The sequence below is a fragment of the Xiphophorus couchianus genome, chromosome 8 (genome assembly GCF_001444195.1).
Source record: "Xiphophorus couchianus chromosome 8, X_couchianus-1.0, whole genome shotgun sequence".
Classification (NCBI taxonomy): domain Eukaryota; kingdom Metazoa; phylum Chordata; class Actinopteri; order Cyprinodontiformes; family Poeciliidae; genus Xiphophorus; species Xiphophorus couchianus.
In genome coordinates, this window is record NC_040235.1 from 8452354 (window position 1) to 8478696 (window position 26343).

At 38.3% G+C, this 26343-nt stretch overlaps 1 protein-coding gene across 12 annotated transcripts in view; it reads right to left on the reverse strand.

Moving 5' to 3' along the window:
- The window catches only part of vav2 (vav 2 guanine nucleotide exchange factor), a 204796-nt gene that overhangs the window by 59676 nt on the left and 118777 nt on the right, over positions 1–26343 (reverse strand). For all 12 annotated transcript variants that reach the window (XM_028025411.1, XM_028025410.1, XM_028025413.1 and 9 more), the window contains one exon: positions 4563–4621. In XM_028025411.1, coding sequence (XP_027881212.1) covers positions 4563–4621 — 59 coding nt within the window. The remainder of the gene's footprint in view (positions 1–4562; positions 4622–26343) is intronic.

Genomic DNA, 26343 nt, shown 5'->3' on the forward strand with positions numbered 1-26343 from the left:
TCCAACTGAAGAAGGAAAACTGGCAGGTAGATTTGCATGTTTTCTTTAATATATCCATCTACACAGATTTTTATACTTTTGAGCTTTATGAATTTTTTTCTCCTTTAGCTGTTGCTTACATTTCTTTTGAAGGTTGATAACGATTGAATTGTTTTCAAAAAGCTAGCCTGTAGGTGAATGGGTTTTGATAGAAACATGTCTCTCAGACGTCGCACTTTTTAGGTGAGTTTGTCAGAGGAGATTTTGGCGCCTTAATGTGGTACGAATCTGCAAAAGTGGTTGTTTTGCTTCAGCCCTCTTTTAACACCGAAGATGAACAAAACCAATCAGATCTGTCTACAGATAATTAAACCTTCAAGGTGCGGATCAGTACATTGTGGAGGACTTAATTTGATCTTTTTCAACAATAATGTGACACTTGATGCTTCTTTCTGTTTTGGGTCATTAATAACCAGGAAAATCCCCAACAGCTGATCTTCTTAATCTTGGACTTCATCTTCATCTTCTTTGTTTCAGTCATCCTACTTCTACACTTGGTCCTCCTCCTCCTCATCCGTCTTTTCTCATCTAGCTGCTGATCATGTTGGTCCTGGTCATGTTTTGTGTCTTAATCTTGGTCTTCTCCATGTAGGTCGTCTTCTACTTGGTCATCTTAATGTTTTTCATCTTGGTCTTCATCATTTTGACTTTGTCTTAGTCTCATTTACCTTTCTCCTATTTTTTTTGGTGTTGTTCTTATGATTCTTCATGTTCATGTTCTTTATATTTTCCTACTTTTCATCTTGTTTTAATTGCCCCCTCTAGTGGTCGCCATAGAGAACCAACAATTTTGTTCACTGCTTTATTAATTCTGAATTGCTTCACTGTTAAGTAGTTTCCTCTTAGCAAATTTTCATCCAAATGTTTCTTTTCCAGGGATTCACCACAAGTCACATCATTGCAAAAGTATTTTGTTTTTCTCCAGACGAGCAAGGTTGTGCCATCAGCAATCCAAGTCACATTTGTTGACATTTGAACTTTGTGCTTGTGACACATTGAACGCCACAAAACCCTCAGGTGTCCCGTAGCATGATGCTAAAGCTGAGGTCAGAGCCCCGAACACACGAGGAAACAGCAGGGATCAGCGAACATGGAGGACAGGGTTACAGTGGGGTTCGCTGAGGACAGAAAAGATAATCAGCAGGAAAGAGGATGAATAATAAGTGACACAGGCTTATACTATGGGTGAGACGGATAAACAGGAGGTCAACTCAAAGCACAACCAGAGGGCCTGAGGTGGGAAAACCAAGGTTATCGGGATGTTAAGCGAATAAGTAGCTACAGGAAAAACCTTTGAAATAATTTAAATAATCAGTTTGCCAAACATGGTAAAATGTTATTAATTAAAAGGGTGATGGCTGTATCTTTTTATGAGATTGTAACACCACTAAACAACCCAAAGCGCCACAAGATATGATTCAGACTTTTCAAAAGATGTGAAGCTTTCTGTCATCTTAGAGGATAAAAAAAAGAAAAAAAAAACTCCTAACAATCCCATGTGGCTCTTCGGATCCATCTGCACTAAATTAGCAGAGCAGTTTTCAGAATGTTGTAAAGTCAGACCCACTTAAAATTTAGCAAATACTAAAGCAATGTAAGGTCAACGTTACAGAGATGAGCTGCAGTGTGTTAACAAGGCCCAACAGCAGCCAGCAGATGGATCAATCGTCACGCCTGAAGTGATTTCATCCACAGATTTTTAAACGCAAGACTTGCAGTCTGCTCTAAATGTAAAGATTCAAGAGGTTTGGGTCAATGTTTGACCTGAGCCCTGGAGAGATGGAGAAGATCTTTTAAATGACTTTGGAAAAAAGAATGAGTCATTAAAATGTTCTGCTTACTTTACATTATTTAACATCTTAAGAATGAAAAACAAAACTCAATCCAATATATAGAACCAAGAAATGAAACACAATGCCTAGGAGTAATTGTTGAAAGCAAGGTAAACATGATTATTATTATATTGATTTTGTCTAAATCTTGAGTGCCACACATTTGTGTTCATGTCCCTTTAATGTGACACCCCTAAAGAAAATCCAACATTACTATTTGAGGTGAATTTGAGAGTTTAGAACAGCTCTGTTGCACAGATAATATCTTCATTATTTTTGAAAAGTTTGGCAGATTTCCCTTTCAAAAGAGATCATTATGTCATTGACTTCAACCAGGTTTCTATGGATTTTGGTGGAGAAACTGGCCCACAGCATCACAGACTCGCCACTGTACTTAAGAGTAATCATTAGGTGTTTTTATGTATATTTTTCCTTTATTTTAAACTGTACCCACTGCAGTGTTTATCTGCTGAAAAGCTCAAGCTTAGTTGCAGTTTGGCGCAGGTTCAGTTGTTTCCAAGTTTGTATATATTACTCTGACTTCAGCTCTGTGGTTAGCATTAATAGAAACAACTTTGGTTGCAGAGTTTTTAAAGAATGTCTATATGTGCAAATAAGTGTGAGACTCGTGGATTTTTTTTACCAAGCTAAATAAAAGCACTCGAGGAAAAGGTTATAGATGTTTCTGTGTGAGATTCCGCTGCTGCAATAAAAAGTAATTTATTCTGAAGCGCTTTTTTTCCACTGCGCTCCCAGGGGTGCCAATAAGTGTGGGTGGGGGCAACATGATTTGTGTACTCCCAGTACAAAGCAGACCACACGGCTACCAGCGTTTGGCACATTCATTTTGGCCAAGAAAACTGTATTATGCAAACAGATCTTCCCCAAGGATTTGTCTCAAATAATAGACTTCTGCTTTGCGTTGTTGTTCAGGGCTTGTTACAAACATGATCTCAGTAAATAAAACCTTTTTTGATCTATTGTTGCCTTTGGATATTAATATTATAAATCAACTCAAGGACACTTTATTAACTCTGTTCATGTGGACTGCCACAATTGACATTAAGCTTAAATTTAATACAAAAATATCTACATTCACATTTATATATAGCTCTGTTCTGACCAATAAAGCCTTCACACACACATTACATCAGTTCCCAAACGTCTAGCGATCAAATCGGTCCATGACCCTGTGCTGCAGGTGGGATTATTGGGGTGCAGCAATGCTAACACAATGATTCTGTTCAGGCCTTTTCAGAAACCACTTTGTAAAAAAAGTACCTGGCAGGAAACTTTTAGGAACTTTGTTCTGTTTTTCAAAAAGATAGACTCTCTGTATAACCATGATAACACTCATGGTGCAGATCTAGCCACAGAATTCATCGGCATTCAGGAGGTGGATGACCCAAAAATGATTGCCATGGCAACCGACAACGATTTGAATGTGAAATCTGTGTGCAAAATGATGGCCAAGTTTTCATTCAGTCAGCACTCCAGATCAATGCTGCTGTAAACTTGCTCTCTTTTTTTTCCTCATTTACAAGAAAAGTTTTATCGAATTATTCAAATTTTTCACATTTGATCAACAATATTCAATCTGTTTTATTAAAAGTTGATGTGATAGCTCTTGCTTTTTGTCTTTCCTTTGGTTTGTTGTTTTGTTTGTATTTCCTTCTAATTCATGTAAAGCACTTTGAGCTGCCTTACTGATGAAGATGTGCAATTTAATTAAAATGACCTTACCTTACCATCAACCCTGTTGTAGGCTCAAAGCTCTGTGTCGAGCCCAAAGGTTTAATAATCAGATGAGAAGTTTAAATTATTTAAAGAGATATTGTTTTGATTTAAGGACATTCTAAATTGTATTGTATTAAAAACAGGAAGTGTAGGATTTCTTTGTCAAGTTTAGCATGGTGATCTATGACAGACCTCTTCTGTAGGGTTACATGCCATGGTTCATTTCTATTAACTTCACTGTTTTGTTGTTGTTAATTGTTATTTATTGAATATAACACAAAATCAATTATGCTTATTGTATGTGCTGTACTGGTAAAAAGCTTAGACTTAACTTCTCACTGTTCACAAACCAATATTGATTTTGACTCTTTGCTGCATTGTTAAAAACACAGTCAGCAGGCTTTGTTTGTCTTTATTAATAACAGGGGACATACCTCCTCTTTTGCCCGCCGCCCACTTCTTTCTCCCCTCTTTTCATTTCCTGGCGCAGCTCCTAATGGGTGTACACCATCAACTTATCACTAACCCAGATGAAATGGCCTTTTACATGGCGCCTGTGAGCCACCCAGCTAAAGCAGTCTGAGCGAATGAAGAGATCAGAAGGCCAAAGAAGAAAAATATAGAGAGTCCCTGAGCCTTGAAGAAAAATGACTACTTTTCATTTAATAAAGGATCTGACTCAGAATGACGCAGGGCCGATTTGAGTGACAGATGGAAAAGCATTGTGGAGTATTCCTTCCCCTGAAAGATAACGCTGGCAAAAAGCTGCTGCTAATTGCCTAAAATGTAAATTGACTTTTAAATGAGCAGCAGATGTTAATAGCATAATCTATTTCAATACACTGCCTTTGAAGGAAATAGGGACGAGCTGTTTCAAAATGGCTTTTTTCTTGACATTGATATTCTTGGAGTGGATGAAGCAATAAAAGAGTGATTTGTGTGTCGCACGCATACCTGATGCCTTTGATTTGTGCAATGCTGTGGTGGGAGATCCTCGACAGGGCAGAGATTACCTGAAACACACAAAAAGCAGAAAAATAGTTAACAAAATATTCATTTATCTATTTTTAGGACTACAGTAAGAAGCGAAAAGCAGGAAATATGTTCAGGAAAGTAAAGCTGCTGTTTAAATACATATTTTGTATAGTTTTGGCTTAATTACTGCTATGAGTACGTTGTTTCTTCAGCAAATGGTCTTTTTTGAGTCTGTACACTCCAGTTAACTAAATTAGTTAACAATAATTTCAATAACTGAATCATCACAATTAATCTGATTAATCGTTTCAGCCCTATCCCTGCCTATTTGCGAGATAAAGAAGACTGTAGATATTAGCTTCTGTAGCAGCACAAAATGGTTTCCACTGTGGCTATTAATGTATATTAAGTCATATTTGGTGTGTGAACTATTAAAATAGGAAGATATAAACATTTTTAGAGACCCATAAATGAACTACACCATTTTATTTTTTGCCATACCTTGTCATTGTTGATTTTGACCATCATTTTTTCTGAAATTGCATTACTTAATATTAACTAGATGCTGCAAATGAGCTATTTAATTAAGAGTGAATTAAATTGAGATGAAGATCTAAATACCTCTCTCTAAAGCAGGGGTGTCAAACTCATTTTCGTTTTGGGCCAAATCAGGATCATGAAAGCTCTTAAAGGGCCGGTTGTGCCAGAATGTCTTGATAAAACCTGTTCACAAACTGTTAAGATATCAATAAATTCTTAAAATGAAATATTATTGAACATATTTTAGTCCCTCCAGGATTTTGTAATTCTTTTTGTGATTTTTCTGCAATAAGAATCAAAGTATTTGTGGTACTAATTTGGACAATTTGCAATATTTGAGCTTAATTATGACATCCTGATTAATATAATTTGGCAGTAAACAGATAAAAACTGCATTTATTTGACTGATAACATAATATTCAAGCCATTCAGTCTTTAGTCTAGCATCTAGATGGCCACATAAAAAGCTATGGTGGGCGGGATTTGGCCCACGGGCCTTGAGTTTGACACATGTGCTCTAAAGACTTCAAAAAGTGTGTTAACCTTGGAGATAAAACCCTATAAACAAGCTACTTAAATATCCGGTTTTTTTTTTACAACCATCATTTTAAAGTGAGTTTTGGCATAAAAAGGTTAATTGTATTCTTGTAAAGATTTAACATCGCGTATGTGTCACAAAGAGCCGGGTTTGTGGTTGACTACCGCAGATGGCACGCTTGTAGGCTAATGCAAGAAATCACACACACAAATGCAACAACACACAACGCAAACCTCGTCTCCTATGACTCATTACCCACTCCTGGGTGTATTTCAGGTTGCAATACCATGGCAAAGCCAGATGTCTCCCTGACAGGAAGGATAAAGTTGATATCTCAACCTCTCTTTGGAGGCAGGTGTGTCATCTCAGAGGCCCTCTCTGCACACAATGCAACAACATGGCACCCGCAGTATCCATTATTCTAGTTGAGCCTCTGCTAATGACTCTCCTCAATAGAAGGCTGGCACTTTAGGACCGTGAAGCACTTCTGCAGAAGTGCTGTTGACCCAAACCTTAAACTCTCTCCATTCACGGTGTTTCATGTAATCAGCCAGACCAGGGATTACATTGAGCGTATGTTCATCATCTTCATTTACATTTAAGTGGTGTATTACAGAGGATATTTGCTCAAAAGACTAATAAGGGATTTTCTTCTTGTGTCATAGATATTGCTGAAATAATGGGTCCAATGCAAAGCAAATATAAAATTAGATAATTTAGATTGAAAGCACACAATGTACATAGCCGTGTACAATTCCCCTTTTTTTTGTCAGGGAATGATAGATAATCACAATATTTCCACTTTTAATATAAGATATCTTGTAAGGAAATTAAAGTATTCTTTAATACTTTAAAGAACACTTTAAAGTATTAAAACTTTAAAGTTTAAAGTAAGTACGAGCTTAACAGTACATCTCGTACTGTTAAGAAAAAAAACCAAAAAAACCCACCTAGACCCAAATTCAAACCCTAAGAGAGAATGTGGTACAGTTTTACGAAATTAAACCTGAAATCTGGGCTAAAATTTTAAAAAGATTTAAAAACAATAGAACATATAACCTAAGAAACATTATACCCCCATTGAAATATGATGGTGAAAGTATCATGCTTTGAGTTTACTTTTCTTTACATAGAGCAACAGGTTTATCAAGGTGTTGAAACAGTTACAAATTTCAAAACATTTGTTTACCACAGAAACAACTTGACAGAAGTCTGCCCTACCAAATGTGAAGCATGGTGGTGGGCTTGTTATGCTGTGGGGTGACTTTTCCTTAGAACAAACTGTATTTTTTTGTCAACCTGGATTTTGAAAAATTCCAAAATGATCACTGAGGCGCAGTCGCCCCATATGGAGCTGTGCTTTAAGTCGAGGTGAATAAAAATCTGAACAATTTCGTAAAGTATGTTCAGAACAAAAACATCATTAAACATGGTGGTGGCACCATCATGCTGTGGACTTACTTTTTTTGGAATTGGACTTTCAAACAAAGTGCAAAATGAAAGATCAAGAGAAAAATAGAATTTTATAGAAAGATACTGAGTCTAATAATTCATCCAAATTATCTGGCTTCACCAGAAGGAATGACTCCATAATCCAATAATAAAATATGCTCTCCAACAAATTGTTTTCTTAAGGATGTTTGTTAACATTTTATTTGGGCGTGGATAAAACTGGCATGACATTGTCATAAACATGACATAACATCTGTTATGAACATGGAGTCTTTCTAAATGTATATAATTGTTGTCATGAAGTGTCATTTGGTAAATAATGACACTTTTCATGCAAAGTTGACACTTATTTTATTTTTATTTTTTTTTACAAGATATCATATTAAAGGTGGAAAATATTGAGATTATCTATTATTCCCTAATATTACATGGCTCTGATGTCAGGGAATGACAGATAATCTCATTATTTTCCACCTTTAATATGATATATCTTGTAGGATACATATAAAAAAATCTAATGTAACTTTTAGTACAACTTCTTTTAGTACAAAGTTGCACTAAAAGTCCATTAAAATGGTTAACTTATCATTATTCAGTAAAGAATGACACTTTTAATGCAATGCAAATGTGCAATGAGATCATTTAGATTGAAAGTACATAATCTACTCTGCCACCACCATGTTTCACATTTGGTAGGGCGGTATATGCATTAGAAGAGTCATTATTTACCAAATGACACTTCATGACAGTGGTTATAAACATTTATGAAGACTCCTTCAAATAAAGTGTTACTGAACATTTATTTAATTGGGTAGAGTTGTACAGAATCTGTATGTTACACACAGGGAGAAAAGATGATCAGGATGTCTAAGAAATCACAGTGGATAAATCCATCATGCTCCCTGTGGCGCTCTGCCCACCCTGCTGTGCTGCATAAAGAGATCACATATGGTGTCATTGCCCCACTGACTTTATTAGCCCAAAAAGTCTGAATCAGCTTCCATTTTCTGAATTAAACAAAACATAGATCACATCAACCAAAAGGCAGGAAATATATAGCAAATATGTCAAAGAAACCATCAGATGTCAGCTAATGCTAGTATTTAAGAGCTATTAATAATTAAATATGGCCTGGTGTGATCAGCTGGGGTGGATCTTTCTAAACACAGCTGCCTTCAGCTCAGGTTGGTCCCATTTCAAAGGATAGCCAAGCCACTGGCTTCCTCCCAGATAGGTCACAGAAGGAGCGCAGCCTGCCAAGACCAGCCTGCAGCATGCCAGCGCTGCACGTTAGCGTAACGTTCACACATTACAGGGGGAAGCCAAGCTCAAGTTAACTTTCCTCAACATCAGGGGTTTGCTCTTGAAGACTGTGTTTTACAATTAGCAGCTGTAGGGACGGTTTCTGCTCAGATTGTTGCCACGTGACCTGGACATAGATAAAAAGGGGAAATTGGACACATTGCTAGACTTGAGGTGTTGGCAGTGCATGAGAGCTTGAAGCCTCAAGTATGCCATGCACTCAGAAAGTCTGGAAAAACAGAGAGAGTGAAGCATACTTTAAAATGTGTAACACCTTGACTCGACACCTAAAACACAGTGGTCAGCCTTCATTCATTCTCTTGTGCCTGATTACCGTTCACCAGAAATACCCAACCTGAGTGAGAATGGATGGATGGATTGACAGATCAATAAATGAATTAATGGATGGAAGGAAAAACAAACCAATGAATGGATGGACAAGTGAACGAGTGGACCGATAAACAAATGAGCGGATGGAGTATTGGACAGACAAGTGAATGAGTGAATAAACAAACTAAAAGACGGGTTAATGGACAATTGAATGGATGAATGCATAGATTAATGGATGAATAGATAAATGAACAGAAAGATGGACAAATGGAAGGGTGTATGGGCAAACGATTGAATGAATGGATGGACAAACAAATGGACGGACAAGTGGATGAATAGATTGATAAGCAGACTAAGAGATAAATTAATGGACAGTTGGATGAATGGATGAATTAATGGACAAATAGATAAATGAATAGACGGATGGACAAATGAATGGATGAAAAGAAAAATATAAAGCCAAGTGGACAAACTAATGATTTGTTGGTTCAACAAATAAACTAATTATTGGACGAATGGATGACTAGCTGGATGGACAAACAAATAAATAAATAGATAAACAAATCAATGGAAGGACAAATGAACAAACTGATGGATGAATTAATTTAGTTCCTATATTTTCTTTTCCCGTTCTAATCCACAACAGGAAGTCAGTATAACCTCTGCCGTCTCCGTTGTGTTTTATCGTGCCTTTGGTCTCTCCTTCCAGTCTTTTCTCTAAGGTGGTCTATCTGTTTAATTGCTCTTTCTTCTTAAGGTCCGTGTTTTCTGTTTCCCTTTCAGCCTCCAGTTCCCTACCCTCTCCCTAATCTGATCCTTTGATGCGGTCCGAGCCTTCGGATCTCTGCACATTATTAGTTTCCTTCTTATCTCTTTCTCCCCTGGGACTCTTAACTCAGGGCTCGCCAGAGAAAACAGAAGCATCTCTAACCTCATTAGGAATATGGAAAAGACAAGTCACACAATAGCGTGATAACTTAAGTTGCTATCGCCCCAAACCATTATACTACTTTATTCTAAAGCCCACACAGATCCTCTATCCAGGCCTGCGTCTTCACCAATGAGTTTTGAACCCAAAACCAATTTTCATGTGACACTTCATGGCTAGGAAGAGCTTTTACAGCAAAGTGAAGCCAAATGGAAAAACACACAGACGTTTTTTTTTATTTTTTTATGTCTGGTCATGCGGACCACCGTCTCAGCTGGGCACCAGGCCCACGCCACATGTGACCACCCTGCAGCCAATAAAGCGACCTGCAGCTAGCAGTTCACCGTGGCAACCAAGGACTGACTGAATATGCATCGTCACAAATTATGGCTCAGATCACAATAAAGCTGCAGCTGGGTGCTAGGGTGTGGCTGGGATCTGATTAGGAACGGAAAAATGAAAATACAATACTAAATAAACAAAACCTGATACAGTGATTACATGATTTCTTTTTCAAACAGAAATTAATGGATTCATAGGAAGCAATTGAACAAAATGATACAGTTAACAAAAGACGAATCTTTTTGTCTCCCAACTTTTCAATTTCTGTACCCTCCCTACATTGCTACCTCCCTCATTCTCTTTCATATTTATGAAATATTAACATGCTGATAAGGCAGCATTGCTCTGGTTCTGCCGGCCTGATAAAATGGGATCCATGAAGCAATGGGGCATTGAGTGGGAGTGCTGGGAGCAGATGGCAGAGAGGAAACCCTCCATGTACATCAATAATAGACAGACAGACAGAGGAGGAACGGCTGAATCCCTCTGCCCTCAGGATTTTCTGCCATTTACAAACCCACTCTGCCATTTCATGTCTCTGATTCTGTCCTTTTTAACTCTTCTGTGGGTGTGCCAGTAGGTAGTTCACACCAAGCACTGCACCCAGGGAATACAGAGAGAATATTCTTGTAAAATGAAGGGATTCACACATAAAATGCCAGGCATTTTAAGTGGGCAATGTAAATACAAAATATTGACTAAAATCCAGGTTCAGTTCTTATTGCAGGGGTTTATTTTCTATTTTTCATTTTTCAGGCTTCAGGAACAATCAACCATTTGAACCGATTTCCAGGACTCTTTAAAGTCTGACCTAATGAACTGATTTTGGTCCAATTCTTAATTCTTTGCCTAAGGAATATTCAGCTCTGGAAAAAACAGAGTCCACTGCACGGAACCCCATTAGAAACTTCATGGTTATTCCACCAAATACTGATTTCTGAACTCTTCCTGGGTTACAACATTAGTATTATTGTATCTAAATGAATATGAACTTGTTTTTTTTGCATTATTTGAAAGCACTGCATCTTTTTTGCTATTTTGACCATTTCTAATTTTCTGCAAATACACTTTTCCTTGGAACTTTGGAGACATGTCAGTAGTTTATAGAATAAAAGAACAATGTTCATTTTACTCAAACTTAAACATATAAAGAGTAAAATCAGAGAAACTGATCATTTTAAGTGGCCTCTTAACTTTTTCAAATCTGTACATGTTTTAGTAGTGTAGTCTTTCATTGCAGGATAAATCCAATAAAGATTATTAACTAGAAATATTTTTCAAAAAAGACAATAAATAAATATGTTAGTATTTTGAGGGGTTATTAAAAATAACATTAAAAGAACTTGTACTACATCTAGAATGCTTTTTTCCCCAAAACATTTCTCAAAGAAATATACCTGAGTAAATGTAATTAGTACAGAATCAACACCTTAAAAATTCCTGATCGTTTTATGTGCAAGAAATTGTTTATTTCTGTCATTCCAGATAAAGGTTGACGGTAAAGACACAGTTTAATGCTCTGATTCAAATAGCCTGAGTGCACACAAACACGCCCACAGCGGTGCAGCTCTGAACCATGAGGACAGGACGCAGAGCCTCATGAATGACGGCGCTCGCTCTCCCGGCAAATTGGTGAAAGCCATCAGGAGTTGGGCCTTAATAAATCCTGATTCCACTCAGATTGGCACCTGCCACATCGCGCTCCAAATCTCTTCAAAGCAGACCCGGCAGCTGCTTGATTATAGGGGATTTCACTGCATATGTGTGGGCAGGAAAAGCCCGCAGGCCGGCCTGCAGAGCCGAAGGAGGGCTGCCTCTGATCTAAAGGCGCATCATGAGCTTCATCAGAGCCAAATTGAACAGCTGGAAGCTCGCACGCAGAATCTACAGCATTCCTGCTTACGGCAAACATGATCAACGCGTGTTAGCTTAACATGATGCAGATGAAGTTAAGTGTTTTAAGCCTTTCTGTGATGCCTTTCCTCACAGCCGTCGATAGAGTATTGATGAGAATATGTACCGACCGATCAATTCAGGAGCTTATTTAACTTCAGGACCTACAGCATCGATTTGCTCTGAGCCTCGGTGAAAAAGGGCAGCGGTGGCAAATAGTGCTGCATGGATCGCTGCAGCCTCGTCAACACCTGCCAATGCGCCGCAGCCAGGACCCATTTCACGCCATTTCACCCGACATGCGCACGCTCGCTTATGCACGACGACGCCTGCATGTCAGGAGGTGTGTCTACATATGTGACACAAGGCAGACACACATGAACATTAACACACACACTCGCACACCCCCACACACACACTGTGGTTCAATCATGGTTTGAAAACAAAAGTTCCACATTGTTCCAGAATCGAAGCTTGATTTTTCTCTGTGGGGGTTTTAGGCTTTTTTCATGCATGAAAAGTTCATAAGAAATATTTTCATAAATGTCCGATTCTAAATATGGAAGCTGCTAAAACAAAAGTGAGAAAGGAAATATGAAAACAAATGAAAGGATCAACAGGAAGATGTTAGCGGACAGGTGGGTGAATGGAGAGAGAAAATGAATGGATGGATAGAGAGATAGATGGATGGATGGGTGGAGGAAGGAGAGACAAATTAAAAGGATCAGTGGATGGATGGACAGACAGATGGATGGAAGGAAGGATAGTTATTTGGATGGATGGATGGATGGATGGATGGATGGATGGATGGATGGATGGATAAACAAACTAATCTATTATTGAAAAAAATGATTAATGGAAAAAAATTATGGATGTATTTATGGATGGTTGGATGAAAAAAACGACAAATGGATAATTGATACATAGATGGACAAATGAACGAATGGATCGGCAAATGAGCAGATGGACGGATGGATGAACTAGTTAATTACTGAACAAATGAACAAGTGGATAAATAAACCAATGGATGGATGGATGGGATTCCTCTATCATTCCAATAATTTACACAAATAGCTCATTTATATCAGATTTTGTTTTCCAATCCAGCTAAACCTGCCAGGTCTGAACACTTCCTGAAACAACGAGCCCTGAGTGAATATGGTGTCAACACCAAAGCCTGCGGTGCAGACTGGAGACCTGGAACTATTATTTACAGTAGAGAAACACGGCCCTGCTAGGCTGCGGCACTGAGGCAAACAGAAAGCCACATGTTGACCTGAAAGAAATCTGTGAAAGTGAGAATTAAGTGTGGGTAACTTTTTTTCTTTCTGGTTGTCAAAACAGAACTAAAGAGTTCAGATGAAGGTTAATTTAAAACTGTTACATGATTAGAAAAATTAAACTCAAAGGAAGACTGCATTTTTTTAAAGCCAAAACATTTCCATCAAAACTGCCCTTGCATTTAATCTGTGCCCTTATTCTGGTCCGGGAGGTAAACTGCTCCCAACATCAGAATCACAACAATAACCCCACTTTGCACTTTTACAACTTCTTCAGCAAAACAGTTGACAGAAAAGAGCTTCCAAGAAAATATTATGGCATGCAGGTGATGCAGGGGAACCTTTCTTTCCATCTCACGGAAAGAATAAAGAATGTCACAAGGAGCCAGCATGCACCTTTGAGTGCATAAAAAGAAAACAGGAGATGATAGTAATCCTTAACAGTATTTTTTCATGTTAAAACATTTTCACAGGGTGGCCTCGTGCTTGCGAGGCGTTTGTTATGCAAAAAAGCAGCAGGTCACTGCCTTATTCTTGTAACACTGTAACACTTTAATTTATGAGAATCCTTTATCGGCATTCCTTGGTTATGAACCGTCCAACCAACTGGGACTCTGTTGCTTTCTGTGACAAAAGTAGAGCCAGAAAATAACAACAGCGCTGGGACAAATGATAAGAGGCAGCTTTTGCTCAGTGCAGCAAATTGTGTCAGAATTAGAAAAAATTTTATCACTTGGGTCTAGTGCAGAAATACTTTGAGGGAAGACCAGGATTAGTAGATAAAGAACAACTATTGAAATGTAACAACATGTAACAACTTTAATAATTAGGAATTTTAAACCCAGAATATATAACCCTAACTTCACTAAAAATTGCACATGTGATCCAAGAACTGAATATTGGAAAGAAATATACATATATATGGTCAAAAACTGAATTACTTGGTCACAGCGTTCAAATGTCAAGCATGGTGCTGGAAGCATAATGCTGAGGGCTTGTTTCACCACCAGTATTGCTGGTGGACCACACAAAGTGGACATAGTAATAATGAAAGAAGATTAAAGTGAAGTCCTGGGATTCACGGGCATTATGGACCACAGTCGCCCATGAATAACTAAAGTCTGCATATACATAATCTAAAAACACTTCTAAAAGTCTATTTTAATAGTTAACACATCAAATGTGCATTAATACACCCAGCGGAAACCATCTTGGCACTAGATGCCAAGGGAACATTCATGCCATTCCTGGACTGGCCAATTTGCAAACGCAAGTCAAGAGTGTTAAGAAGCATCGTATGTATTTCAAGCTCCCATGCTGCATTTTCTTTAAAATATTTTAAATATGAAAAAAATCTGCAAATATCAAACCACGAAGATGCTCAGGTCCATTTGTACCTGTAAATTATTCTTCTTTATCTCAAGAAGATTATTGAAACTGGGACACAGTTGGTTATTCCAACGCAGAACGATTTCATATACACATAAACACTGACTTTTGTGATAAAGTATTAAGTTATAGAAATGTCATCCTTAGAAAAGTCCTTCAAAAAGGCATGAATAGCTAGAATAGCAAAAAACCAAGTGCAATGTGAAGTCCAAGAAGATTCTTAAATTTGAACAACTCTATAAAATCTGCATGAAACCAAAACAAAACACTGAAGATTTGGTCACACAAGCAGCATTTTGAAATCAATCTGCCACATGGTGCACATCACAGTTGATCCGAGACACAAAGCCTCTGAGGGCGTGCGCCGACACAAGGGTTTAGGGCTTTGGAGCAGGTTGTGGTGATAAGAGCGAAGTGAGGATCATTGGAGGATGCAGAATTTCCCAATGTTCAGCCGAGGCTGGGCTCATGAGGCCAAAGCTTCCTCGTGGTCTTATCAGGAGCGGCCACCTAAGCCTGCGTCTGTGTGCGTGCGTTAGTCCGTTTGCGTGCACAGGAGAGGCCAGGACATGTCAGTTTGACACGCAGCGCAGAGAGAGTGAGAGGGATTAGACCAACATGCATAATCCAGCCGGCCTTTGGGAGGAGGGTCTGCACACACCCCTCTGCTGGGGGAGATAAGACAGAAGGGGAGCAGAAGGGGAGGGAGGATGTCCTGTATTCAGAGACAATAAATCTGAATGTTCTGGTTTCTTGCTCTCTGATTGAAGTCATGAAAGTGTTTGAAACCAGTGAAACTGCAGTTCTCAAAAGCAAGGCGTCATCATACTGACATGATGTTGTCATTTTTATGAAAAATGTTAAACTCCAGGAAGGCTTTCACAGAAGCTACAAGTCAGGTTTATTTAGCTATTCCAAACCCAGAGTGGAAACATGTTTTGGATTATTGTCATGTTGAAACACTAAACTATGTTCATGTTTCAAAACATCTGACTCCAACTACAATCATCAGACGAAGGGAAATTTGTTAGGATGTTCAGAAACTACTCAAGAATCACATTGGAAAAAGCTGAAACTCCACTAATACCGTCCACAGAGTTAGTTTTTGTGTCACCATAAAGTCTGACTAAAACTTGCTGCTGCCCACATGGACAAACCAAATGAAATCCAAAGAAATGTTTCATGTTTAGAGGATACAAATACTGAGATGTTTGACAAAATGACCAAAGAGTTTAACCAACTGTTGGGTCAGTGTTGTACAGTTGGGTTGTTTTATTGATAGTGATGGTTGGTAAATAGTTGTTTTTGTGGATTTTTTAAAAATTGTATCTATGCTACACACACCAAAACAAAAAACTTTAATATATTTATAACTTTATTTAGACTAAATCTATTTGGATCAGAATTTAACATTTTTGTCTACTGCAAAAAGTCAAAAATATAATCTATTAATGCAAAATCTTACTTTCTTAATAAATGCTCAGTCCCAAGCCCTTAATTTAATATCAGACTTTCTGAGTGTTACTTTCATGTAGCAGGATTTAAATGGTTAAATAAATAATGAGTTTGTTTCATTTTAAGCATCCATATTTCACTAATTATCTGAATAAATCTGTACCAGATTTCTTCTCACATTTCTAACAATCAGAGCCCTCGTTGTTTATTCATGTGTAGCTCATATTTACAGAAGATAAATCCTACAGATTCCTCAGCGGTGTTCCATATTCGCGCCGTCTAGAGATACAGATGATCCCTTTGTCGTCTCTCCCCTCATCTCCTCCAGTATTCCTTTCTTTCAAAAACTCTTATCACACAGCACAGTGTTGACTTAGCAGGAGAGACGCATGTAACCGAAGCCAGTTCACAAACAGCTAATACAAAGTCAGGGGGGAGGCATTCTTACACACTGGAGGGAAAGGATAAGCTGTGAACTCTGGCTTCTAACATATGAAGGAACAAAGATTTCCTCTCTCAATATAACAAGGGAAATGTAAATTTTCACCAAGCAACAGTAGCTCACAAATCTCAAATGTGACATGGGAACTGCTTGTCTTCAGGTCAATAGAAAATGTCCTTTTTGGACATTTAGACTATTTTTTCCACCCTTCAAAGTCTTGTCAGTATGTTACAGCTGGTCATTCAGTTCAGAAAAATCCCAAACCATCACACTACCACTGCTGTGTTTATCTGCTGGTATTCCTTTTGATTAGTCCGCGAAGATTTACACCTTCCCAAAATGTCCCTTTTGCCTTCCCAGTCCACTAAATATTTTCTTGGGCCTTATCAAAATTTTTCAGGGGAAATGGATGCCATGGGTTTCTTTCCTGTTGTGGTTCCATGTCTACATCTGTTAATAATGCTTCAAAAGCCTCAGAAATAGTTTTGTAACCGTTTTCAGAATGACAGATGTCAAAGATTTCTTTAACCTGAGGCATGATGTGTTAATTTTTGAGATATTTTAGCCTTATTCGGGCTGTGAGCCAGGTTCAGTTTGATTATACAGACTAGGCAGTAATCCAGAAAGTGAAATTGTGGCAAACGTGTGGCGAATCACAGGTAGATGGTAGATGAAGGGGAAAGAGGGACATTGTGTTGGACATTGTGACAACAGTAGACTCTACATTAAGCAGAGTATATCAATTTTACACAATGATATTAAATTCCACAATTATTAATAATTAGAAGGTGGCAAAACAAGTTGAGAGACGAGGAAAGAAAAAGAAAGTGAAGATAGTTTGGTGTGATCGATGCAGCCTCTGCTACCTACAAGGCTCGTCTGATTGGCCAGCAGGGTGTTTCCATGGGAGCAGTGGTAGTGACAACTGGACAAAAGGCTTCCATTAGAGGTCCTGTCCCCTTCGCTCCACAGCTATTAAGACCCTGTCTGTTGGACACCTAATGCTCCTGACAGATGGAGAGGAGCAGGAGGCAACGGGGAGCGCTTTCAACCGGAGAGGCCGATTCCATACACAGCTGCAGCGCAGTAGAATGTCAAAACATTGTAATATCAAGGCTGCGTTATGCTTCTGCTTTTTCACACCACCTGGAGACATTCAAAACTTTAATTCTGGAGATTTCATGAAAGTTTAAGACCTCAAAAAAAAAAAAAAAAAACTAACACAGTGCAAGCATTTCTTGACCAACCGAGGACAAGGCCTTCTAAAGGAAAGGAGCTTTTAGTCAGAAGAAAACTCACAATTAAGGTAGTGGGAAGAGAAAAAAGTTTGAAATTTTTGGTGAGGTTGCAAGAATGTGGTGTGAAAGAAAACTGCAGCTTATAACAGAAATTCCTGTGTTATAAATAAGCCTCACAATACTGACTACAAACTGTGTTCAGCTAACTTTTCATAAAGGCCATTCTATGAGTTGGAATAACAGCAGACAAAAAAATAATAAATAAATACTCTTATAAAGATTATAGCAGCATAAACAGCTTCTAATATTCACATAATCTCACGTTTACATTATTCATGAGATCACAGGACACTGACAGCACAATATGTCTGCCTCATGGTTACACAGCCTTCCTTTGCATGTAAAGTAGAACATTCTTTATACAGTCATGGGAAAAAACTAAGCAGATGATTCCAGCTTCCACAGGATTTAATCAGTGAAGTAGTAGTCAGGTGTTGCTAATCAGATGGAAAAGCAGCAGCAATGACCTTAGAGAAGCAGTGTTGTTACTGTCCATTGATCTGGGAAGGGTTTAAAGCCATTTTCATTCACATCAAACTCAGACCATGCAATGCTTAGGGGAAATTGCAAATCTTAGATTGAACAAGTAAAGCAAGAACACCCAACCAGCTAACCAGCGAACCGGTGGCTATTTCTCTTGATGAAGTATCATTTTATTTACTTTCACTCATATAATAAAATCTAACTAAAGTAACAATACATGGAGAAAAACCAACAAACAAAATAAAACATAAGCAACAGAATGTAGAACATTATATAAAACCAGTGAGCTCCAGCTCAGTGCAGGTTAAGATTTGAGGAAGGAAGGAAGAAAGAAAAAAAGAAAGAAGGAAGGAAGGAAATAAAGAAGCTGTCATTAAAAAGTGGAACAAGCACAGAAGATAATGAGGGTTTATCAGAGTTGAACAGCCTGAGAATATTTACTATTTGAATCTGGATCTAATACTCTGTAAGCTGACAGTAGGGGGCAGTAAATGGTAATTACTGCAGAGGGGTGAGACAGGCATTAAGTGTGCCAACAATGTTAATAAGCTCTCTGCAATTTCATTTTGATGACCTTTTATTGCAGACTTGTCATCAGCTGTACAACTGCCAAACCAAACTTCCTATGAAGTAAAAACACATTCTGCGACAATCCTGCATAAAAGCGATGGATTCCAACTTTTTAAACCTTAAATTGCCTTGGTGAGCTCGTTCACACTGAATCTGATGTTTTCTTCTAGCTGTTGATTAGAGAAACTCTTCTCTCTGAAAGGACATCGTAGCATGACTCATCAGAGTAAGCAAGAGTAGAATGTGAATGACGCAAATGAATCTGGAACAGTGTCCTTCAGGCAGATTACACAGGAAAAGAAATGTATGGCCCAGAGCTAAAATATCTCATCCTAAGTGTCAGACACGATGTGATGATGTAGCATGAGCACTGTTCAGCGACCGAGTCAACCATGAGCTCCTCAATGACATTTCAGAAGCGACATCCATCTTGGATGGGTTATAAAGCCACCTTCAAATCAATCTGAACAGCACCAAACCTCCCATTAGTGTGAGCTGGAAAATAAATTCAATAAATTGCGACAGACACGTGATCAATATCAAAATGATGGAATAATTTCACTGAACTCCAATCCAGAACCGCACAGCATTCTGGGGGATGTAGGCAGAAAGACATTAGAAACTCAACCACTCACGGCCAGCTAAGCAAGGCGTGTGGCATCGACTTACTCCTTCACCCTTTGGTTACCTAGCAACTCACGCATTATTTAGTTACCTAGCAACAACCTCTTGAGTAACTTGCTCAGGAGCAGTTTCAGGTTTCGCCTTATAAATGAGTAAAAATAAAAAGCAATGTAGTGAAATGAAAACTGAGGATAAAAGAGGAAACATCATGCCACTGTTTGGCAGTATTTCCGATATTTAAAACAAAAAACTAATCAATAATTATCAATATGGAATGATATGAAGCGTTTGTATAGTTTTATGTGTTTTCAGCCGCATTGTCCAGCCCTACTGTCAGCATGTTTTTTGGGGGGGAAGATGCAGCAGATGCAGAAATGTTTGCAGCTCAAGAACTTAAACAAATATGGAACAGAGTAGGTGAAAAAATATAAATGAAAGATGTTGCAAACCTCATCTTAGTTAAAATGTCAGAAAACCTCAATAAACTCAATCAACATTGTAAAGACGAGTCAGCAAAAACCACTGAGACTGAAAAGTTTCTGCTAAAAACTAACTACAGCAACAAAATCATGGGATTTACTCAAGTTTCCCCAAGAATGCAGTCTGCAGGCACTCACAGCACCTTCATTGTTTGAGGTCAAACATATCCTTCACACTGCTGAAAAAGCCTCTACATAATGAATAGAACAGGATCAATGTAAAGTGTCTAAACGCGTGATCAAATGTGTCAATCACAGCCTGAAGCAGCAACAGGACTCTTAATGTTCCTGCCTGAGCCTGTGGAAGGAGAGAAAGTCCTTAAGAGCAGAACATGTCCAAACAGGCTGAGAGATGTTCCACCAGAACAAAAACTGCACAGCAAGAGACGAATGAATGTACAAGAGAGTCCATCCATATGGAACAATGACAGGGCAAAGATGGTAGCAGCTATCCAGTTTTAGATAACATGGCAGGACATTATTTTAGCTGAAAGGTCGGCTGTTCAACCCTTCACTTCAATTGTTCACAAGTTGAAGAATCTTCTAGAAAGGTTCTGAATGCCACATTGTCTCCACAGTGTTCCTCAGTTTTACGGTTTGTCTCTTTGAATAAAAGGGATGTGAATAAATGTACTCTGATCTTTTGATTTTTGAGAACGTGGGTGGGCAGTGCAAGCAGTCTGTGCCTAAAGATGGTTTGACGAAGTGTACTTCCACATGACTGTCAGAGGCATGAATACAGATTGATGTGCAACTTTAGTGAGCCTCCAAAATAAAAGCGCAACACCTTTCTGAACGTATTCATGCACAGAAGGCTAAGTGAAAGTTCGCAGGTTAGCACAGCGGACAACACCACAGGTTGGAAATGACGACAGAGCTCCACTGAGGTGAAAGCTGCTTCTTTCTGTCCAGTATGACCAATGGCTGGCAGAGAAGTGAGGAAGCTGGAAAGTGTGAAATGAGCCAGGGGTATGAGGGAAAAGGGGTGAGACACCCAGTCTGCCTTCATCTATCAGACTGATGGAGTGGAGTGACATACTATGGACACAGTATGTATGTCTGCAGGACAATTCCCTCCTGGCCTTCTAACAGTAAGCTTGCATTTGCCAAAGATGTAGGGTTTGCCTGCTGTGACAGAAAGTCACTAATAATTATTTTATAACACAAGAGGATCTTACTGTCTGATAAATTTGAGAAAAGATTACCAGCTATCATTCTGTTATATTTAAGTTATATTTACACTGCAAAAATAGTTTTATTTAAAGCAGAAAAAAATTATTCTAACATCTGCAAAATGATTACAGTTAATATTATGTTATGTATAACATTATTTATTTTTAAGTCATAGCTTTTAAATCATTACTGTAGAGAATATTACCCACTTTACCCCACATTTTACCCTTTCCCGAGTAACACAAAGACACAATATAGTCAACAATTATGAAGCAACAATAAACTTTAAATTTTGTCAGATGTCTTCAAAATCATGTGTTGATAACATGTTGATCAATATTTACACTATTCAAAGGCAACTCTAAATAGCTATGTTCTATATATTAATATTTAATATCATAATTTGCTTTAACATTGGTGTCCATAAGGAGAAAATAAGTGTTTTTCTTATATCATTGTTTTTAAAGAGAAATTGAACAAATTTTAGATAGGTAAAAGCAGAGCTTTAAAAAACAAAAAAAACTTTCTGATTAGAGGAATTCAAGAACTGTAAGTAGAAAATCCTAAAAGTGGCGTCTGATACTTTTATTCAGCAGCAACATCCTTAATTAATGAGTCCTTCAACATGTAGTCAAAAAAATATGTATCCGATGGCTTAATCTATTCAATTTAATGGATGCATATGAGATGCAGTTTGGCAACAACAATTTGAGACCTGACAAAACACTCCCACCCACTGATCACACTGCAGAGGGGGAAAAAAGAGGTGTGAGGAGAATCACCAGAGGGATTTCAAGGTGTGAAACTGAGAGCCATATCATTGCCGTGGCACGAAGATTGGAAATAAGGTTGATTCGGGTGATGAAGAGGTCACTGGGTGCTCTGCATCACCACAGTTACAGTACTGGACTCAGACTGAGCTCCGCCACTCGAGGAGCGCTTCAATTATAGGCTGGGTGGTGAAAAGGCTTCTTTCATGTGAGTCATGAGCAAAGGCAGCAAAATGAGAAACAGAGAAAGGCACTCTTTGTTTTAAAGAATCAAACTTCATTTGAAGGAAACTTTTCGCATAGTTCTGCAAAAAGCGTAAAACAAACGAAATCCCCCACCAAACTAAGTAAACAAGGAAATAAATCAAAACAGTTTTACTGCACGAAGAATCGAGGAAACAGTTATGTAGTTTGGATAAATATATACAAGTCAAAGAAAATTTCAGAAAAAACAGTTTTGGAGACCTACAAAGAAAAATATGAAAAGCACAAAAATTGCCCTGTTTCAGATCATCACATGAAACATTTTTCATGTGATGAGAATCATGAGAATCAAACTTTTTTAAAAAAAAGACACATTTAGGCCTGATAACAACCAGACCTGTACAACAAAAGAAAATAACATAATGTAGACGAAAACATCTCAAAAAGCAACGCATAATGACCCAAATGAAAGGAACACAAGAACAGATCAGATACAAACTAACTGGCATCCAACAGACTGGAAAGAATTAAAATGATTTTGAAGGTTTTGTGACTCTGGGTGATATTATCCAGAAATGGAAAAAGACATGGAACATCATTAAACTTTCCCAGGAGTGACCAACTGGCCAAAATTACACTTCAAGCATAGTGGGTGACTCATGTAGGACGCCAGAACAACATCTACAGCAGCCCAGACCTCACTCCCCTCAGCTAAGATCAATTTTTATGACTCAATATGAGCAGCCAGAAATGGCATCTACTTAACATTTACAAGTACAAAATAAGACAAATTACTTTTTCACAAGTTATTAAAAACAACTATGGAAAACCATTTAATGGACTAAAAGTTGAACTGTTTTGGAAGGTGCAAGCTGTTTTACATCTAGCTTAAAACAGCATTTCAGAAAAGGAATATCAAAGCTACACGGCGGTGGTAGTGTCATGATCAGGGCCAATTGGCTTTTTATTACCTGAATGATACAACAAGCAGGTCATTCATGGTTAAAAGTCCTTTAAGACAGGAGTAAACCAAAATTCGTCCACAGTGATAGAAGTTATTGTCTTTAGGTTATCTTGGTTTGGATAGGTGAAACATTTAACTGTGAAAAAAAGCAGAATTAAAAGAATGGATAGATGGTTATTTTGCTTGATTTTAAAAGAAATGAATCCCTACTAGTATAATAATGAAAAAGTGAAATCTTGTGTTTTTCCTTCAACGTTCAGCCCCCGTAGCACGCATACAGTCATCAATCAGTTCAAAAATAATGAAGTTGTGGGTGAGGGGAATGTGAAAAAAAAGCCAAGTGTTACTAGCCTTTATTACTGCCAACATGCATGCAGTTAGACGGGAAAAAAATGTGTGGGGGTGTGTCGTTTTCAGGAACTGGATGAAGGCCTTTTGGATTGTAAAGAAGCAACAGTAGCAGGCAGACTTTTCTTCCAGCGCTCCACAAGCACAGAGAAAAGCTGAATGTGTAGGAAGGTCCGTTCCAAGGTGGGAGGAAGTTATTCTGGGGCAAGATTATGTCACTTTGAATCTACCCGCCAGCAGCACGGCTTCAAAAGGACTCATGTCTTATTAATATCCTCTCTGAAGGGACACGGTGGCACGAAGAGGTGACCAAAGACATTATTTGTGCACTCAACACTGTGTGAGCGACATCAGTGACTGTCCTCGTGTGTCTGTTGGTGACGGATCAAAATGTGGGGCAGAAATCCAGAAAACAATTAATTGGGTTCTCTTTGTGCTGCCACCATGCGTGACGTCCAAAACCATGAAAAGTGGATGGCTTGTCGGCATAAAAGCGCATCACATCAAACCGGGGCGACAACAGCGGCGTGTCACGTCGGACGGAGGGGAAGAGCTGGTGCCAGCTAACCTTTGAGGACGGCCAGAAATCTTCGCCAACACTGGCAAGTCTTCGAAGGGCGTCGCTCTTCCAAGTGCCCTTCCCATCCCCCATCACTCCCTTTCTGTTCAGTCATCACCCCTCTCTCTTCCTGCCTCTCACTGAATATTTTCACATTCCCCGCCTATGAAAACACAGCTAACAGCCTGTATGTGTGATGTGAACGAAGCTGCGGGCGATGCTCGTCAGCCAACGTGAAGAGACACAAAAAAATAGAATAATGCATGCTGATGAGGGCGAGCGGCTTTTAAAGTTCGGTGGCCACCGCGGTACGGCGCCGCGGCGGTGAATAATTCCCTCACATGAGGCAAGGCTAATGTTTCCACTGGTGGCAGCGCGCCACTCGGGAACGCCATGGCATTCTGTTGATGCCACTTTTGAACTCAGATGTTGATCTTCCCATACAAAGGCAAACAACAATGATTATCAAAAATCTAGTTGATTATTTTGGTCACTTACCAAAACCCTAACCCAACTCATTTGGGAGTTTTAACATAACTTACAGCAGGTGCACCTCAATTAATTACAATATTAAAAAGTTTTTAAGAAATGTTCAAATTTATTGAAGCAAATGTATTCCTAGATGTTGGTCTCATGCAGTCAGAAAAGATATGGCAGCTTCATTGCTTGAGATTCAATCTACACAAAGATTTTAATCAAGAAAGTAGCTAAACAGGACAAAGAAACGCCTCCACTATCAAAAACGCAAATCTTCACAAATCTGAAAGGAAAAGAAACTAAACAGGCCACCAGATGATTCAGTTCCTCAGCCATGCAATTAAAAAGCTGAATGTGTGACTTGTTCACACTTTTGATTTCCAAAAATTAAACGAAAATAAAGGTGACATGTTTTCCTGTTATGACCCTGACAACTTTTAATTATGTTTTAGCGTGTCTTATTTACTGCAGAGCTGTTTTCTCACCCTGCCAGAAGGCTGCTCCTGTCCCCATGTGTCAGTTTCAAGATGTTGTGCTGCAGTTGTTAACGGGTGATCAGACGCCATATTGATGGCGCACATTTTAATTTGTCTGTCAATCATGACAAATTTTCACAATAAGATCATTTTTACAGCCTGAATTTGTGTTTTATACTGACTTTTACAATTTTTGACATCTGCTGACTTTGTTCCACCATTTAAAGAATCACTGTCATGCTTTAAAAACAACATTTGCATGAACATGCCAGATGTATTGCAGGGAAGAAAGAGGCATCATTCTCTTCCCTTTCCTTAAAACTGAAATTCCAGTTGGCAGCTTGTCACCTTGACAAAGTGGAGGAGATTGAGCGTGAGTTGCAAATGTGTAACATGGTCAGAGAGCATCGCAAGTGTGGCAGGACTGCCGTAAGCAGGGCATCTCTGTAAAAGGCGGCCAATTTTAAGGGTCGTTATCATGAGGACGTGTTCCACCGAGGTGCAATGTTTGTTTTTAACCATGGTTCTGCAAAAAAACTGAAATATTCTTAAAGTACAACAGCATCCCTATGCTATTTGATTTCTCTAATAGTCATTTTAGCCTCTTCCAATAATCTGCAAGTCAGATAGCAGAAAAGGATAATGACAAAAAATATCTGCACTGTTTTATCAGTTTCTGGTCAGGTACAGATCGCTGAGCCAGACAGGTAATACAATCCTCAACAGCAGGGGGAGCCCAAGAGCACAAGAGGATTCCAGTGCTGCTTTGAGAAGGAAATTATCCCCAAAAATATATTAAAAATCCTTTTATAAATATACTAAAAACAAACCAAAACTGAATTGTAAAACATATAAGATCCTCAATATAAATAAAATTATATTTATAAATTAAATGTAGTTTGAAAAAAATTAATACATTTGAGTACAAAAATATATATATATAAAGACCTATAAACCTTCTCAAATATTAGAATATGCCTATAAAATAAACAATTCTGACCTTTTCTTTCAGATAGAATTTGCTTTTTTATTAATTATTTGTTGGAAAAATAAAGAGCTGCACATAAATGACATGCTGCACTACACACTGGAAAATAAGTTCTGAGAAAACACGAAAACCAAAGTGTTACTAGAACATGAATCCAACATGAAAAACCATTCTCACTCTACATTATAAACCCGATGGGGAAAGTGATAAAACTTGACAATTATATGCCGATTGTTAAGAAATAGTACCCTAAGTCATATTACTGCTACCTGAGCACATTTTTCTCAGCTAGGAAAACATGCTCTGATGAATCTCCATCATCACCAATCTGGCAACGAAAGTGTCCAAAGACTGATCTTCAATTAAAAATTTAAGGTATTTTAGATATTAAGAAGCTTCTCTCATCATTGTTTGTAGAGAAAACTGAGGCTCTACATATCAGACATGAGCGTTGCT